The following is a 20,815-nucleotide window of genomic DNA, read 5'->3' on the forward strand; positions in this document are numbered from 1 at the left end:
CATGAGAGATAATCAGAGGAACTGGGACAGTGGCCGGTCTGATATAATCACATAGTACTGAGAGATAATCAGAGGAGCTGGGACAGTGGTTGGTCTGATATAATCACATAGTACTGAGAGATAATCAGAGGAGCTGGGACAGTGGTCGGTATTATGTAATCACATAGTACTGAGAGATAATCAGAGGAGTTGGGACAGTGGTCGGTCTGATATAATCACATAGTACTGAGAGATAATCAGAGGAGTTGGGACAGTGGTCGGTCTGATATAATCACATAGTACTGAGAGATAATCAGAGGAGCTGGGACAGTGGTCGGTCTGATATAGTCACATAGTACTGAGAGATAATCCGAGGAACTGGGACAGTGGCCGGTCTGATATAATCACATAGTACTGAGAGATAATCAGAGGAACTGGGACAGTGGCCGGTCTGATATAATCACATAGTACTGAGAGATAATAAGAGGAGCTGGGACAGTGGTCGGTCTGATATAATCACATAGTACTGAGAAATAGTCAGAGGAGTTGGGACAGTGGTCGGTCTGATATAATCACATAGTACTGAAAGATAATCAGAGGAGTTGGGCCAGTGGCCAGTCTGATGTAATCACATAGTACTGAGAGATAATCAGAGGAGCTGGGACAGTGGTCGGTCTGATATAATCACATGAGAGATAATCAGAGGAACTGGGACAGTGGCCGGTCTGATATAATCACATAGTACTGAGAGATAATCAGAGGAACAGGGACAGTGGCCGGTCTGATATAGGGGGTTATTCTAGTTCATTCTTTCTGACAAAATCCTTCTTAGATGGACAAAACCACGTGCACTGCGGGTGGGGCAGATGTAACTTGTGCAGAGAGAATTAGATTTGGGTGGGGTTTTTCTTCAAAGTGAGATCTATATTGCAGTGTAAAATCATGCAGTCAGTATTTTCCCTGCACAGAAACAAAAAAACTCACCCAAATCTAATTCTCTCTGCACATGTTACATCTGCCCCCCTGCAGTGCACATGGTTTTGTCCATCTAAGAAGGATTTTGTCAGAAAGAATGAACTAGAATAAACCCCATAATCACATAGTACTGAGAGATAATCAGAGGAGCTGGGACAGTGGTTGGTCTGATATAATCACATAGTACTGAGAGATAATCAGAGGAGCTGGGACAGTGGTCGGTCTGATGTAATCACATAGTACTGAGAGATAATCACAGCAGTTGGGACAGTGGTCGGTCTGATATAAATACATAGTACTGAGAGATAGTCAGAGGAGTTGGGACAGTGGTCGGTCTGATATAATCACATAATACTGAGAGATAATTAGAGGAGTTGGAAAAGTGGTCAGTCTGATATAATCACATAGTACTGAGAGATAATCAGAGGAGCTGGGACAGTGGTCGGTCTGATATAATCACATAGTACTGAGAGATAATCACAGCAGTTGGGACAGTGGTCGGTCTGATATAATCACATAGTACTGAGAGATAATCAGAGGAGTTGGGACAGTGGTCGGTCTGATATAATCACATAGTACTGAGAGATAGTCAGAGGAGTTGGGACAGTGGTTGGTCTGATATAATCACATAGTACTGAGAGATAGTCAGAGGAGTTGGGACAGTGGTCGGTCTGATGTAATCACATAGTACTGAGAGATAATCAGAGGAGTTGGGACAGTGGTCGGTCTGATATAATCACATAGTACTGAGAGATAATCAGAGGAGTTGGGATAGTGGTCGGTCTGATGTAATCACATAGTACTGAGAGATAATCAGAGGAGTTGGGACAGTGGTCGGTCTGATATAATCACATAGTACTGAGAGATAATCAGAGGAGTTGGGCCAGTGGTCGGTCTGATATAATCACATAGTACTGAGAGATAATCAGAGGAGTTGGGATAGTGGTCGGTCTGATGTAATCACATAGTACTGAGAGATAATCAGAGGAGTTGGGACAGTGGTCGGTCTGATATAATCACATAGTACTGAGAGATAATCAGAGGAGCTGGGACAGTGTTCGGTCTGATATAATCACATAGTACTGAGAGATAATCAGAGGAGCTGGGACAGTGGTCGGTCTGATGTAATCACATACATGTAGTATTGATATAAAATCAGAGGAGTTGGGACAGTGGTCGGTCTGATGTAATCACATAGTACTGAGAGATAATCAGAGGAGTTGGGACAGTGGTCGGTCTGATATAATCACATAGTACTGAGAGATAATCACAGCAGTTGGGACAGTGGTCGGTCTGATATTATCACCTGAGAGATAATCAGAGGAGTTGGGACAGTGGTCAGTCTGATATAATCACATAGTACTGAGAGATAATCAGAGGAGCTGGGATAGTGGTCGGTCTGAAGTAATCACATAGTACTGAGAGATAATCAGAGGAGCTGGGACAGTGGTCGGTCTGATGTAATCACATAGTACTGAGAGATAATCAGAGGAGCTGGGACAGTGGCCGGTCTGATGTAATCACATAGTACTGAGAGATAATCAGAGGAGCTGGGACAGTGGTCGGTCTGATGTAATCACATAGTACTGAGAGATAATCAGAGGAGTTGGGACAGTGGTTGGTCTGATATAATCACATAGTACAGAGAGATAATCAGAGGAGTTGGGATAGTGGTCGGTCTGATGTAATCACATAGTACTGAGAGATAATCAAAGGAGTTGGGACAGTGGTCGGTCTGATATAATCACATAGTACTGAGAGATAATCAGAGGAGTTGGGCCAGTGGTCGGTCTGATATAATCACATAGTACTGAGAGATAATCAGAGGAGTTGGGACAGTGGGCGGTCTGATGTAATCACATAGTACTGAGAGATAATCAGAGGAGCTGGGACAGTGGCCGGTCTGATATAATCAGAGGAGCTGGGACAGTGGCCGGTCTGATATAATCACATAGTACTGAGAGATAATCAGAGGAGCTGGGACAGTGTTCGGTCTGATATAATCACATAGTACTGAGAGATAATTAGAGGAGCTGGGACAGTGGTCGGTCTGATGTAATCACATAGTACTGAGAGATAATCAGAGGAGTTGGGACAGTGGTCGGTCTGATATAATCACATAGTACTGAGAGATAATCACAGCAGTTGGGACAGTGGTCGGTCTGATATAATCACATAGTACTGAGAGATAATCAGAGGAGCTGGGACAGTGGTCGGTCTGATATAATCACATAGTACTGAGAGATAATAAGAGGAGCTGGGACAGTGGTCGGTCTGATATTATCACATGAGAGATAATCAGAGGAGTTGGGACAGTGGTCGGTCTGATGTAATCACATAGTACTGAGAGATAATCAGAGGAGTTGGGATAGTGGTCGGTCTGATATAATCACATAGTACTGAGAGATAATCAGAGGAGTTGGGATAGTGGTCGGTCTGATGTAATCACATAGTACTGAGAGATAATCAGAGGAGCTGGGACAGTGGTCGGTCTGATATAATAACATAGTACTGAGAGATAATCAGAGGAGCTGGGACAGTGGCCGGTCTGATATAATCACATAGTACTGAGAGATAATCAGAGGAGCTGGGACAGTGGTCGGTCTGATATAATCACATAGTACTAAGAGATAATCAGAGGAGCTGGGACAGTGGTTGGTCTGATATAATCACATAGTACTGAGAGATAATCAGAGGAGTTGGGACAGTGGTTGGTCTGATATAATCACATAATACTGAGAGATAATTAGAGGAGTTGGAACAGTGGTCGGTCTGATATAATCACATAGTACTGAGAGATAATCAGAGGAGTTGGGACAGTGGTCGGTCTGATATAATCACATAGTACTGAGAGATAATCAGAGCAGTTGGGACAGTGGTCGGTCTGATATAATCACATAGTACTGAGAGATAATCAGAGGAGTTGGGACAGTGGCCGGTCTGATATAATCACATAGTACTGAGACATAATCAGAGGAGATGGGACAGTGGTCGGTCTGATGTAATCACATAGTACTGAGAGATAATCAGAGGAACTGGGACAGTGGCCGGTCTGATATAATCACATAGTACTGAGAGATAATCAGAGGAACTGGGACAGTGGCCGGTCTGATATAATCACATAGTACTAAGAGATAATCAGAGGAGCTGGGACAGTGGTCGGTGTGATATAATCACATAGTAGTGAGAGATAATCACAGCAGTTGGGACAGTGGTCGGTCTGATATCATCACATAGTACTGAGAGATAATCAGAGGAGCAGGAACAGTGGTCGGTCTGATATAATCACATAGTACTGAGAGATAATCAGAGGAGTTGGGATAGTGGTCGGTCTGATATAATCACATAGTAGCGAGAGATAATCACAGCAGGTGGGACAGTGGTCGGTCTGATATAATCACATAGTACTGAGAGATAATCAGAGGAGCAGGGACAGTGGTCGGTCTGATATAATCACATAGTACTGAGAGATAATCAGAGGAGTTGGGACAGTGGTCGGTCTGATATTATTACATGAGAGATAATCAGAGGAGTTGGGACAGTGGTCGGTCTGATATAATCACATAATACTGAGAGATAATCACAGGAGTTGGGACAGTGGCCGGTCTGATATAATCACATAGTACTAAGAGATAATCAGAGGAACTGGGACAGTGGTCGGTCTGATATAATCACATAGTACTGAGAGATAGTCAGAGGAGTTGGGACAGTGGTCGGTCTGATGTAATCACATAGTACTGAGAGATAATCAGAGGAGTTGGGACAGTGGCCGGTCTGATGTAATCACATAGTACTAAGAGATAATCAGAGGAACTGGGACAGTGGTCGGTCTGATATAATCACATAGTACTGAGAGATAGTCAGAGGAGTTGGGACAGTGGTCGGTCTGATGTAATCACATAGTACTGAGAGATAATCAGAGGAGTTGAGACAGTGGTCGGTCTGATATAATCACATAGTACTGAGAGATAATCAGAGAAGTTGGGATAGTGGTCGGTCTGATGTAATCACATAGTACTGAGAGATAATCAGAGGAGCTGGGACAGTGGCCGGTCTGATATAATCACACAGTACTGAGAGATAGTCAGAGGAGTTGGGACAGTGGTCGGTCTGATATAATCACATAGTACTGAGAGATAATCAGAGGAGTTGGGACAGTGGCCGGTCTGATATAATCACATAGTACTGAGAGATAATCAGAGGAGCTGGGACAGTGGCCGGTCTGATATAATCACATAGTACTGAGACATAATCAGAGGAGATGGGACAGTGGTCGGTCTGATGTAATCACATAGTACTGAGAGATAGTCAGAGGAGTTGGGCCAGTGGTCGGTCTGATATAATCACATAGTACTGAGAGATAATAAGAGGAGCTGGGACAGTGGTCGGTCTGATGTAATCACATAGTACTGAGAGATAATCAGAGGAACTGGGACAGTGGCCGGTCTGATATAATCACATAGTACTAAGAGATAATAAGAGGAGCTGGGACAGTGGTCGGTCTGATATAATCACATAGTACTGAGAGATAATCAGAGGAGATGGGACAGTGGTCGGTCTGATATAATCACATAGTACTGAGACATAATCAGAGGAGTTGGGACAGTGGCCGGTCTGATATAATCACATAGTACTGAGAGATAATCAGAGGAGCTGGGACAGTGGTCTGATATAATCACATAGTAGTGAGAGATAATCACAGCAGTTGGGACAGTGGTCGGTCTGATATTATCACATAGTACTGAGAGATAATCAGAGGAGCAGGGACAGTGGTCGGTGTGATATAATCACATAGTACTGAGAGATAATCAGAGGAGTTGGGATAGTGGTCGGTCTGATATAATCACATAGTAGTGAGAGATAATCACAGCAGTTGGGACAGTGGTCGGTCTGATATAATCACATAGTACTGAGAGATAATCAGAGGAGCAGGGACAGTGGTCGGTCTGATATAATCACATAGTACTGAGAGATAATCAGATTAGTTGGGACAGTGGTCGGTCTGATATAATCACATAGTACTGAGAGATAATCAGAGGAGCTGGGCCAGTGGTCGGTCTGATATAATCACATAGTACTGAGAGATAATCAGAGGAGCTGGGACAGTGGTCGGTCTGATGTAATCACATAGTACTGAGAGATAATCGGAGGAGATGGGACAGTGGTCGGTCTGATATAATCACATAGTACTGAGAGATAATCAGAGGAGGTGGGACAGTGGTCGGTCTGATGTAATCACATAGTACTGAGAGATAATCAGAGGAGCTGGGACAGTGGTCGGTCTGATATAATCACATAGTACTGAGAGATAATCAGAGGAGCTGGGCCAGTGGTCGGTCTGATATAATCACATAGTACTGAGAGATCATCAGAGGAGCTGGGACAGTGGTCGGTCTGATATCACATAGTACTGAGAGATAATCAGAGGAGCTGGGACAGTGGTCGGTCTGATATAATCACATAGTACTGAGAGATAATCAGAGGAGTTGGGCCAGTGGTCGGTCTGATATAATCACATAGTACTGAGAGATAATCAGAGGAGTTGGGACAGTGGCCGGTCTGATGTAATCACATAGTACTGAGAGATATCAGAGGAGTTGGGACAGTGGCCGGTGTGATATAATCACATAGTACTGAGAGATAATCAGAGCAGTTGGGACAGTGGTCGGTCTGATATAATCACATAGTACTGAGAGATAATCAGAGGAGTTTGGACAGTGGTCGGTCTGATATAATCACATAGTACTGAGAGATAATCAGAGGAACTGGGACAGTGGTCGGTCTGATATCATCACATAGTACTGAGAGATAATCAGAGGAGCAGGGACAGTGGTCGGTCTGATATAATCACATAGTACTGAGAGATAATCAGAGGAGTTGGGATAGTGGTCGGTCTGATATAATCACATAGTAGTGAGAGATAATCACAGCAGGTGGGACAGTGGTCGGTCTGATATAATCACATAGTACTGAGAGATAATCAGAGGAGCAGGGACAGTGGTCGGTCTGATATAATCACATAGTACTGAGAGATAATCAGAGGAGTTGGGACAGTGGTCGGTCTGATATTATCACATGAGAGATAATCAGAGGAGTTGGGACAGTGGTCGGTCTGATATAATCACATAATACTGAGAGATAATCACAGGAGTTGGGACAGTGGCCGGTCTGATATAATCACATAGTACTAAGAGATAATCAGAGGAACTGGGACAGTGGTCGGTCTGATATAATCACATAGTACTGAGAGATAGTCAGAGGAGTTGGGACAGTGGTCGGTCTGATGTAATCACATAGTACTGAGAGATAATCAGAGGAGTTGGGACAGTGGCCGGTCTGATGTAATCACATAGTACTAAGAGATAATCAGAGGAACTGGGACAGTGGTCGGTCTGATATAATCACATAGTACTGAGAGATAGTCAGAGGAGTTGGGACAGTGGTCGGTCTGATGTAATCACATAGTACTGAGAGATAATCAGAGGAGTTGGGACAGTGGTCGGTCTGATATAATCACATAGTACTGAGAGATAATCAGAGAAGTTGGGATAGTGGTCGGTCTGATGTAATCACATAGTACTGAGAGATAATCAGAGGAGCTGGGACAGTGGCCGGTTTGATATAATCACACAGTACTGAGAGATAGTCAGAGGAGTTGGGACAGTGGTCGGTCTGATATAATCACATAGTACTGAGAGATAATCAGAGGAGTTGGGACAGTGGCCGGTCTGATATAATCACATAGTACTGAGAGATAATCAGAGGAGCTGGGACAGTGGCCGGTCTGATATAATCACATAGTACTGAGACATAATCAGAGGAGATGGGACAGTGGTCGGTCTGATGTAATCACATAGTACTGAGAGATAGTCAGAGGAGTTGGGCCAGTGGTCGGTCTGATATAATCACATAGTACTGAGAGATAATAAGAGGAGCTGGGACAGTGGTCGGTCTGATATAATCACATAGTACTGAGAGATAATCAGAGGAACTGGGACAGTGGCCGGTCTGATATAATCACATAGTACTGAGAGATAATAAGAGGAGCTGGGACAGTGGTCGGTCTGATATAATCACATAGTACTGAGAGATAATCAGAGGAGATGGGACAGTGGTCGGTCTGATATAATCACATAGTACTGAGACATAATCAGAGGAGTTGGGACAGTGGCCGGTCTGATATAATCACATAGTACTGAGAGATAATCAGAGGAGCTGGGACAGTGGTCGGTCTGATATAATCACATAGTAGTGAGAGATAATCACAGCAGTTGGGACAGTGGTTGGTCTGATATTATCACATAGTACTGAGAGATAATCAGAGGAGCAGGGACAGTGGTCGGTGTGATATAATCACATAGTACTGAGAGATAATCAGAGGAGTTGGGATAGTGGTCGGTCTGATATAATCACATAGTAGTGAGAGATAATCACAGCAGTTGGGACAGTGGTCGGTCTGATATAATCACATAGTACTGAGAGATAATCAGAGGAGCAGGGACAGTGGTCGGTCTGATATAATCACATAGTACTGAGAGATAATCAGATTAGTTGGGACAGTGGTCGGTCTGATATAATCACATAGTACTGAGAGATAATCAGAGGAGCTGGGCCAGTGGTCGGTCTGATATAATCACATAGTACTGAGAGATCATCAGAGGAGCTGGGACAGTGGTCGGTCTGATATAATCACATAGTACTGAGAGATAATCAGAGGAGCTGGGACAGTGGTCGGTCTGATGTAATCACATAGTACTGAGAGATAATCGGAGGAGATGGGACAGTGGCCGGTCTGATATAATCACATAGTACTGAGAGATAATCAGAGGAGCTGGGACAGTGGTCGGTCTGATGTAATCACATAGTACTAAGAGATAATCAGAGGAGCTGGGACAGTGGTCGGTCTGATGTAATCACATAGTACTGAGAGATAATCGGAGGAGATAGGACAGTGGTCGGTCTGATATAATCACATAGTACTGAGAGATAATCAGAGGAGGTGGGACAGTGGTCGGTCTGATGTAATCACATAGTACTGAGAGATAATCAGAGGAGCTGGGACAGTGGTCGGTCTGATATAATCACATAGTACTGAGAGATAATCGGAGGAGCTGGGCCAGTGGTCGGTCTGATATAATCACATAGTACTGAGAGATCATCAGAGGAGCTGGGACAGTGGTCGGTCTGATATAATCACATAGTACTGAGAGATAATCAGAGGAGCTGGGACAGTGGTCGGTCTGATATAATCACATAGTACTGAGAGATAATCAGAGGAGTTGGGCCAGTGGTCGGTCTGATATAATCACATAGTACTGAGAGATAATCAGAGGAGTTGGGACAGTGGCCGGTCTGATGTAATCACATAGTACTGAGAGATATCAGAGGAGTTGGGACAGTGGCCGGTGTGATATAATCACATAGTACTGAGAGATAATCAGAGCAGTTGGGACAGTGGTCGGTCTGATATAATCACATAGTACTGAGAGATAGTCAGAGGAGTTGGGACAGTGGTCGGTCTGATGTAATCACATAGTACTGAGAGATAATCAGAGGAGTTGGGACAGTGGCCGGTCTGATGTAATCACATAGTACTAAGAGATAATCAGAGGAACTGGGACAGTGGTCGGTCTGATATAATCACATAGTACTGAGAGATAGTCAGAGGAGTTGGGACAGTGGTCGGTCTGATGTAATCACATAGTACTGAGAGATAATCAGAGGAGTTGGGACAGTGGTCGGTCTGATATAATCACATAGTACTGAGAGATAATCAGAGAAGTTGGGATAGTGGTCGGTCTGATGTAATCACATAGTACTGAGAGATAATCAGAGGAGCTGGGACAGTGGCCGGTCTGATATAATCACACAGTACTGAGAGATAGTCAGAGGAGTTGGGACAGTGGTCGGTCTGATATAATCACATAGTACTGAGAGATAATCAGAGGAGTTGGGACAGTGGCCGGTCTGATATAATCACATAGTACTGAGAGATAATCAGAGGAGCTGGGACAGTGGCCGGTCTGATATAATCACATAGTACTGAGACATAATCAGAGGAGATGGGACAGTGGTCGGTCTGATGTAATCACATAGTACTGAGAGATAGTCAGAGGAGTTGGGCCAGTGGTCGGTCTGATATAATCACATAGTACTGAGAGATAATAAGAGGAGCTGGGCCAGTGGTCGGTCTGATGTAATCACATAGTACTGAGAGATAATCAGAGGAACTGGGACAGTGGCCGGTCTGATATAATCACATAGTACTGAGAGATAATAAGAGGAGCTGGGACAGTGGTCGGTCTGATATAATCACATAGTACTGAGAGATAATCAGAGGAGATGGGACAGTGGTCGGTCTGATATAATCACATAGTACTGAGACATAATCAGAGGAGTTGGGACAGTGGCCGGTCTGATATAATCACATAGTACTGAGAGATAATCAGAGGAGCTGGGACAGTGGTCGGTCTGATATAATCACATAGTAGTGAGAGATAATCACAGCAGTTGGGACAGTGGTCGGTCTGATATTATCACATAGTACTGAGAGATAATCAGAGGAGCAGGGACAGTGGTCGGTGTGATATAATCACATAGTACTGAGAGATAATCAGAGGAGTTGGGATAGTGGTCGGTCTGATATAATCACATAGTAGTGAGAGATAATCACAGCAGTTGGGACAGTGGTCGGTCTGATATAATCACATAGTACTGAGAGATAATCAGAGGAGCAGGGACAGTGGTCGGTCTGATATAATCACATAGTACTGAGAGATAATCAGATTAGTTGGGACAGTGGTCGGTCTGATATAATCACATAGTACTGAGAGATAATCAGAGGAGCTGGGCCAGTGGTCGGTCTGATATAATCACATAGTACTGAGAGATAATCAGAGGAGCTGGGACAGTGGTCGGTCTGATGTAATCACATAGTACTGAGAGATAATCGGAGGAGATGGGACAGTGGCCGGTCTGATATAATCACATAGTACTGAGAGATAATCAGAGGAGCTGGGACAGTGGTCGGTCTGATGTAATCACATAGTACTAAGAGATAATCAGAGGAGCTGGGACAGTGGTCGGTCTGATGTAATCACATAGTACTGAGAGATAATCGGAGGAGATGGGACAGTGGTCGGTCTGATATAATCACATAGTACTGAGAGATAATCAGAGGAGGTGGGACAGTGGTCGGTCTGATGTAATCACATAGTACTGAGAGATAATCAGAGGAGCTGGGACAGTGGTCGGTCTGATATAATCACATAGTACTGAGAGATAATCAGAGGAGCTGGGACAGTGGTCGGTCTGATATAATCACATAGTACTGAGAGATCATCAGAGGAGCTGGGACAGTGGTCGGTCTGATATAATCACATAGTACTGAGAGATAATCAGAGGAGCTGGGACAGTGGTCGGTCTGATATAATCACATAGTACTGAGAGATAATCAGAGGAGTTGGGCCAGTGGTCGGTCTGATATAATCACATAGTACTGAGAGATAATCAGAGGAGTTGGGACAGTGGCCGGTCTGATGTAATCACATAGTACTGAGAGATATCAGAGGAGTTGGGACAGTGGCCGGTGTGATATAATCACATAGTACTGAGAGATAATCAGAGCAGTTGGGACAGTGGTCGGTCTGATATAATCACATAGTACTGAGAGATAATCAGAGGAGTTTGGACAGTGGTCGGTCTGATATAATCACATAGTACTGAGAGATAATCAGAGGAACTGGGACAGTGGTCGGTCTGATATCATCACATAGTACTGAGAGATAATCAGAGGAGCAGGGACAGTGGTCGGTCTGATATAATCACATAGTACTGAGAGATAATCAGAGGAGTTGGGATAGTGGTCGGTCTGATATAATCACATAGTAGTGAGAGATAATCACAGCAGGTGGGACAGTGGTCGGTCTGATATAATCACATAGTACTGAGAGATAATCAGAGGAGCAGGGACAGTGGTCGGTCTGATATAATCACATAGTACTGAGAGATAATCAGAGGAGTTGGGACAGTGGTCGGTCTGATATTATCACATGAGAGATAATCCGAGGAGTTGGGACAGTGGTCGGTCTGATATAATCACATAATACTGAGAGATAATCACAGGAGTTGGGACAGTGGCCGGTCTGATATAATCACATAGTACTAAGAGATAATCAGAGGAACTGGGACAGTGGTCGGTCTGATATAATCACATAGTACTGAGAGATAGTCAGAGGAGTTGGGACAGTGGTCGGTCTGATGTAATCACATAGTACTGAGAGATAATCAGAGGAGTTGGGACAGTGGCCGGTCTGATGTAATCACATAGTACTAAGAGATAATCAGAGGAACTGGGACAGTGGTCGGTCTGATATAATCACATAGTACTGAGAGATAGTCAGAGGAGTTGGGACAGTGGTCGGTCTGATGTAATCACATAGTACTGAGAGATAATCAGAGGAGTTGGGACAGTGGTCGGTCTGATATAATCACATAGTACTGAGAGATAATCAGAGAAGTTGGGATAGTGGTCGGTCTGATGTAATCACATAGTACTGAGAGATAATCAGAGGAGCTGGGACAGTGGCCGGTCTGATATCATCACACAGTACTGAGAGATAGTCAGAGGAGTTGGGACAGTGGTCGGTCTGATATAATCACATAGTACTGAGAGATAATCAGAGGAGTTGGGACAGTGGCCGGTCTGATATAATCACATAGTACTGAGAGATAATCAGAGGAGCTGGGACAGTGGCCGGTCTGATATAATCACATAGTACTGAGACATAATCAGAGGAGATGGGACAGTGGTCGGTCTGATGTAATCACATAGTACTGAGAGATAGTCAGAGGAGTTGGGCCAGTGGTCGGTCTGATATAATCACATAGTACTGAGAGATAATAAGAGGAGCTGGGACAGTGGTCGGTCTGATATAATCACATAGTACTGAGAGATAATCAGAGGAACTGGGACAGTGGCCGGTCTGATATAATCACATAGTACTGAGAGATAATAAGAGTAGCTGGGACAGTGGTCGGTCTGATATAATCACATAGTACTGAGAGATAATCAGAGGAGATGGGACAGTGGTCGGTCTGATATAATCACATAGTACTGAGACATAATCAGAGGAGTTGGGACAGTGGCCGGTCTGATATAATCACATAGTACTGAGAGATAATCAGAGGAGCTGGGACAGTGGTCGGTCTGATATAATCACATAGTAGTGAGAGATAATCACAGCAGTTGGGACAGTGGTCGGTCTGATATTATCACATAGTACTGAGAGATAATCAGAGGAGCAGGGACAGTGGTCGGTGTGATATAATCACATAGTACTGAGAGATAAATCAGAGGAGTTGGGATAGTGGTCGGTCTGATATAATCACATAGTAGTGAGAGATAATCACAGCAGTTGGGACAGTGGTCGGTCTGATATAATCACATAGTACTGAGAGATAATCAGAGGAGCAGGGACAGTGGTCGGTCTGATATAATCACATAGTACTGAGAGATAATCAGATTAGTTGGGACAGTGGTCGGTCTGATATAATCACATAGTACTGAGAGATAATCAGAGGAGCTGGGCCAGTGGTCGGTCTGATATAATCACATAGTACTGAGAGATCATCAGAGGAGCTGGGACAGTGGTCGGTCTGATATAATCACATAGTACTGAGAGATAATAAGAGGAGCTGGGACAGTGGTCGGTCTGATGTAATCACATAGTACTGAGAGATAATCGGAGGAGATGGGACAGTGGCCGGTCTGATATAATCACATAGTACTGAGAGATAATCAGAGGAGCTGGGACAGTGGTCGGTCTGATGTAATCACATAGTACTAAGAGATAATCAGAGGAGCTGGGACAGTGGTCGGTCTGATGTAATCACATAGTACTGAGAGATAATCGGAGGAGATGGGACAGTGGTCGGTCTGATATAATCACATAGTACTGAGAGATAATCAGAGGAGGTGGGACAGTGGTCGGTCTGATGTAATCACATAGTACTGAGAGATAATCAGAGGAGCTGGGACAGTGGTCGGTCTGATATAATCACATAGTACTGAGAGATAATCAGAGGAGCTGGGCCAGTGGTCGGTCTGATATAATCACATAGTACTGAGAGATCATCAGAGGAGCTGGGACAGTGGTCGGTCTGATATAATCACATAGTACTGAGAGATAATCAGAGGAGCTGGGACAGTGGTCGGTCTGATATAATCACATAGTACTGAGAGATAATCAGAGGAGTTGGGCCAGTGGTCGGTCTGATATAATCACATAGTACTGAGAGATAATCAGAGGAGTTGGGACAGTGGCCGGTCTGATATAATCACATAGTACTGAGAGATAATCAGAGGAGCTGGGACAGTGGTCGGTCTGATATAATCACATAGTACTGAGAGATATCAGAGGAGTTGGGACAGTGGCCGGTGTGATATAATCACATAGTACTGAGAGATAATCAGAGCAGTTGGGACAGTGGTCGGTCTGATATAATCACATAGTACTGAGAGATAGTCAGAGGAGTTGGGACAGTGGTCGGTCTGATGTAATCACATAGTACTGAGAGATAATCAGAGGAGTTGGGACAGTGGCCGGTCTGATGTAATCACATAGTACTAAGAGATAATCAGAGGAACTGGGACAGTGGTCGGTCTGATATAATCACATAGTACTGAGAGATAGTCAGAGGAGTTGGGACAGTGGTCGGTCTGATGTAATCACATAGTACTGAGAGATAATCAGAGGAGTTGGGACAGTGGTCGGTCTGATATAATCACATAGTACTGAGAGATAATCAGAGAAGTTGGGATAGTGGTCGGTCTGATGTAATCACATAGTACTGAGAGATAATCAGAGGAGCTGGGACAGTGGCCGGTCTGATATAATCACACAGTACTGAGAGATAGTCAGAGGAGTTGGGACAGTGGTCGGTCTGATATAATCACATAGTACTGAGAGATAATCAGAGGAGTTGGGACAGTGGCCGGTCTGATATAATCACATAGTACTGAGAGATAATCAGAAGAGCTGGGACAGTGGCCGGTCTGATGTAATCACATAGTACTGAGAGATAGTCAGAGGAGTTGGGCCAGTGGTCGGTCTGATATAATCACATAGTACTGAGAGATAATAAGAGGAGCTGGGACAGTGGTCGGTCTGATGTAATCACATAGTACTGAGAGATAATCAGAGGAACTGGGACAGTGGCCGGTCTGATATAATCACATAGTACTGAGAGATAATCAGAGGAGCTGGGACAGTGGTCGGTCTGATATAATCACATAGTAGTGAGAGATAATCACAGCAGTTGGGACAGTGGTCGGTCTGATATTATCACATAGTACTGAGAGATAATCAGAGGAGCAGGGACAGTGGTCGGTGTGATATAATCACATAGTACTGAGAGATAATCAGAGGAGTTGGGATAGTGGTCGGTCTGATATAATCACATAGTAGTGAGAGATAATCACAGCAGTTGGGACAGTGGTCGGTCTGATATAATCACATAGTACTGAGAGATAATCAGAGGAGCAGGGACAGTGGTCGGTCTGATATAATCACATAGTACTGAGAGATAATCAGATTAGTTGGGACAGTGGTCGGTCTGATATAATCACATAGTACTGAGAGATAATCAGAGGAGCTGGGCCAGTGGTCGGTCTGATATAATCACATAGTACTGAGAGATAATCAGAGGAGCTGGGACAGTGGTCGGTCTGATGTAATCACATAGTACTGAGAGATAATCGGAGGAGATGGGACAGTGGCCGGTCTGATATAATCACATAGTACTGAGAGATAATCAGAGGAGCTGGGACAGTGGTCGGTCTGATGTAATCACATAGTACTAAGAGATAATCAGAGGAGCTGGGACAGTGGTCGGTCTGATGTAATCACATAGTACTGAGAGATAATCGGAGGAGATGGGACAGTGGTCGGTCTGATATAATCACATAGTACTGAGAGATAATCAGAGGAGGTGGGACAGTGGTCGGTCTGATGTAATCACATAGTACTGAGAGATAATCAGAGGAGCTGGGACAGTGGTCGGTCTGATATAATCACATAGTACTGAGAGATAATCAGAGGAGCTGGGCCAGTGGTCGGTCTGATATAATCACATAGTACTGAGAGATCATCAGAGGAGCTGGGACAGTGGTCGGTCTGATATAATCACATAGTACTGAGAGATAATCAGAGGAGCTGGGACAGTGGTCGGTCTGATATAATCACATAGTACTGAGAGATAATCAGAGGAGTTGGGCCAGTGGTCGGTCTGATATAATCACATAGTACTGAGAGATAATCAGAGGAGTTGGGACAGTGGCCGGTCTGATGTAATCACATAGTACTGAGAGATATCAGAGGAGTTGGGACAGTGGCCGGTGTGATATAATCACATAGTACTGAGAGATAATCAGAGCAGTTGGGACAGTGGTCGGTCTGATATAATCACATAGTACTGAGAGATAATCAGAGGAGTTTGGACAGTGGTCAGTCTGATATAATCACATAGTACTGAGAGATAATCAGAGGAACTGGGACAGTGGTCGGTCTGATATCATCACATAGTACTGAGAGATAATCAGAGGAGCAGGGACAGTGGTCGGTCTGATATAATCACATAGTACTGAGAGATAATCAGAGGAGTTGGGATAGTGGTCGGTCTGATATAATCACATAGTAGTGAGAGATAATCACAGCAGGTGGGACAGTGGTCGGTCTGATATAATCACATAGTACTGAGAGATAATCAGAGGAGCAGGGACAGTGGTCGGTCTGATATAATCACATAGTACTGAGAGATAATCAGAGGAGTTGGGACAGTGGTCGGTCTGATATTATCACATGAGAGATAATCAGAGGAGTTGGGACAGTGGTCGGTCTGATATAATCACATAATACTGAGAGATAATCACAGGAGTTGGGACAGTGGCCGGTCTGATATAATCACATAGTACTAAGAGATAATCAGAGGAACTGGGACAGTGGTCGGTCTGATATAATCACATAGTACTGAGAGATAGTCAGAGGAGTTGGGACAGTGGTCGGTCTGATGTAATCACATAGTACTGAGAGATAATCAGAGGAGTTGGGACAGTGGCCGGTCTGATGTAATCACATAGTACTAAGAGATAATCAGAGGAACTGGGACAGTGGTCGGTCTGATATAATCACATAGTACTGAGAGATAGTCAGAGGAGTTGGGACAGTGGTCGGTCTGATGTAATCACATAGTACTGAGAGATAATCAGAGGAGTTGGGACAGTGGTCGGTCTGATATAATCACATAGTACTGAGAGATAATCAGAGAAGTTGGGATAGTGGTCGGTCTGATGTAATCACATAGTACTGAGAGATAATCAGAGGAGCTGGGACAGTGGCCGGTCTGATATAATCACACAGTACTGAGAGATAGTCAGAGGAGTTGGGACAGTGGTCGGTCTGATATAATCACATAGTACTGAGAGATAATCAGAGGAGTTGGGACAGTGGCCGGTCTGATATAATCACATAGTACTGAGAGATAATCAGAGGAGCTGGGACAGTGGCCGGTCTGATATAATCACATAGTACTGAGACATAATCAGAGGAGATGGGACAGTGGTCGGTCTGATGTAATCACATAGTACTGAGAGATAGTCAGAGGAGTTGGGCCAGTGGTCGGTCTGATATAATCACATAGTACTGAGAGATAATAAGAGGAGCTGGGACAGTGGTCGGTCTGATATAATCACATAGTACTGAGAGATAATCAGAGGAACTGGGACAGTGGCCGGTCTGATATAATCACATAGTACTGAGAGATAATAAGAGGAGCTGGGACAGTGGTCGGTCTGATATAATCACATAGTACTGAGAGATAATCAGAGGAGATGGGACAGTGGTCGGTCTGATATAATCACATAGTACTGAGACATAATCAGAGGAGTTGGGACAGTGGCCGGTCTGATATAATCACATAGTACTGAGAGATAATCAGAGGAGCTGGGACAGTGGTCGGTCTGATATAATCACATAGTAGTGAGAGATAATCACAGCAGTTGGGACAGTGGTCGGTCTGATATTATCACATAGTACTGAGAGATAATCAGAGGAGCAGGGACAGTGGTCGGTGTGATATAATCACATAGGCCCTTATTCTGGTTGGTGCGGCCGGAGCCGCACACGGTGCTCCGGCCGCACAAACCAATCCCCGCCCACGAGACGGATCGCCACGGCCGTCCGTACACGGACGGCTGGCGATCCGCATAAAAATGGTGGAGGCGTACGCCTCCACCATGGTGGGAGCTGCCCCCTGCATTCGATGGTCGTCGACCATCGAAGGCAGGTCCGCACGCCCCAGCAGCTCCCGCAAGCTGAGACCACACGGACAATCGTCCGTGTGATAGCTTGCATGGGGGCTGAGAGCTGACATCCGGCGACGTCAGCTTTCCGCCCCCATGAGTTGCGTCATACCCTCATTACCATGCATACGCCCCGCGTTTGCATGGGAACGCCCATGAAACGCGGGGCGTACACATAGGGAAATGAGGGTATGAAGCCCCTCACGCCCCTATACGCCCCCTTTGCGGCGGACGAAATCCGTCTGCGGCGAAGGGGGCTGCACATGCGCAGATTGACCTCTGCGCATGTGCAGAATAAAAACATCGGCGGTACGGCCGCACGCGGGCCGTACCGTCCGATTTAGAATAAGGGCCATAGTACTGAGAGATAATCAGAGGAGTTGGGATAGTGGTCGGTCTGATATAATCACATAGTAGTGAGAGATAATCACAGCAGTTGGGACAGTGGTCGGTCTGATATAATCACATACTGTAGTACTGAGAGATAATCAGAGGAGCAGGGACAGTGGTCGGTCTGATATAATCACATAGTACTGAGAGATAATCAGATTAGTTGGGACAGTGGTCGGTCTGATATAATCACATAGTACTGAGAGATAATCAGAGGAGCTGGGCCAGTGGTCGGTCTGATATAATCACATAGTACTGAGAGATCATCAGAGGAGCTGGGACAGTGGTCGGTCTGATATAATCACATAGTACTGAGAGATAATCAGAGGAGCTGGGACAGTGGTCGGTCTGATGTAATCACATAGTACTGAGAGATAATCGGAGGAGATGGGACAGTGGCCGGTCTGATATAATCACATAGTACTGAGAGATAATCAGAGGAGCTGGGACAGTGGTCGGTCTGATGTAATCACATAGTACTAAGAGATAATCAGAGGAGCTGGGACAGTGGTCGGTCTGATGTAATCACATAGTACTGAGAGATAATCGGAGGAGATGGGACAGTGGTCGGTCTGATATAATCACATAGTACTGAGAGATAATCAGAGGAGGTGGGACAGTGGTCGGTCTGATGTAATCACATAGTACTGAGAGATAATCAGAGGAGCTGGGACAGTGGTCGGTCTGATATAATCACATAGTACTGAGAGATAATCAGAGGAGCTGGGCCAGTGGTCGGTCTGATATAATCACATAGTACTGAGAGATCATCAGAGGAGCTGGGACAGTGGTCGGTCTGATATAATCACATAGTACTGAGAGATAATCAGAGGAGCTGGGACAGTGGTCGGTCTGATATAATCACATAGTACTGAGAGATAATCAGAGGAGTTGGGCCAGTGGTCGGTCTGATATAATCACATAGTACTGAGAGATAATCAGAGGAGTTGGGACAGTGGCCGGTCTGATGTAATCACATAGTACTGAGAGATATCAGAGGAGTTGGGACAGTGGCCGGTGTGATATAATCACATAGTACTGAGAGATAATCAGAGTAATTGGGACAGTGGTCGGTCTGATATAATCACATAGTACTGAGAGATAATCAGAGGAGTTTGGACCGTGGTCGGTCTGATATAATCACATAGTAGTACTGAGAGATAATCAGAGGAACTGGGACAGTGGTCGGTCTGATATAATCACATAGTACTGAGAGATAATCAGAGGAGCTGGGACAGTGGCCGGTCTGATATAATCACATAGTAATAATCGGAGGAGTTGGGATAGTGGTCGTCCTGATATAATCACATACAGGTAGTATTGATATATAAATCAGAGGAGTTGGGATAGTACTAGACTATTAGTGCGATTCTGATGTCACCATAGCATTAATGCCATTATTTTATACTTACAATATCTCCCTTTGGTCCACGCTCTCCTTTGCCTCCTTCCTGCCCCTTAGGGCCCTGTATATAAAATACAGATATTGAAATAATGATTGCTAGTAACATTCTGCACATACTGTATTTGCCACAATGCAGCCTCTCCTGTAAATAAACAGGGCAGGTCCTTAGATAATATACAATTGCAGTTTATGATTTACCCACTGCCATAAGTTGACTGGTCCCTTAGTGAAGGTAAGCTGTCACTGATCGTAGGACATCCAGTGACCCACTGCAATGCTGCAGGCTACACCATAAAGGCATACGTGCCTAATTTCCATACCTCAGCAACAAGATCCTATATATAATACAGGTGTATCTTTGTTTTTCACAGTTTTACACAGTTGGTGATGGTGGTGCTTCTCTATCTCAGACAGCAGAGTCTCACATACCTACCTTCTTTGTCTACACTAAAGGAGATCCTGGAGGTGAAAAGGATGTGACAAGTGCAAGGGATGTGGCAATGTAACTCACGCAAGTGACCTGTGTCCCATATTGAAGGGCTGGTCCACACCTCCTCGATTTGGTCAAGTGTCCCCCAGTACCTGGACCCATCGCTGGTCTTGACACACTGACACACACACACACAAGATTGCACCTCCGCAGTACTCTGAGCCAGATTAAGGGCCTGGAGCTGATAATATTTAAGGGCCTATACTGAGAAGTTGAG

At 44.7% G+C, this 20,815-nt stretch overlaps 1 protein-coding gene across 1 annotated transcript in view; it reads right to left on the minus strand.

Moving 5' to 3' along the window:
- Nucleotides 1-20,815, minus strand: part of COL22A1 (collagen type XXII alpha 1 chain) — a 276,007-nt gene that overhangs the window by 79,320 nt on the left and 175,872 nt on the right. Inside the window, exon 36 of the mRNA XM_083144895.1 lies at nucleotides 20,116-20,169. Coding sequence (XP_083001021.1) covers nucleotides 20,116-20,169 — 54 coding nt within the window. The remainder of the gene's footprint in view (nucleotides 1-20,115; nucleotides 20,170-20,815) is intronic.

This window comes from Crinia signifera, chromosome 5 (assembly GCF_055691185.1).
Source record: "Crinia signifera chromosome 5, ASM5569118v1, whole genome shotgun sequence".
NCBI classification, from domain to species: domain Eukaryota; kingdom Metazoa; phylum Chordata; class Amphibia; order Anura; family Myobatrachidae; genus Crinia; species Crinia signifera.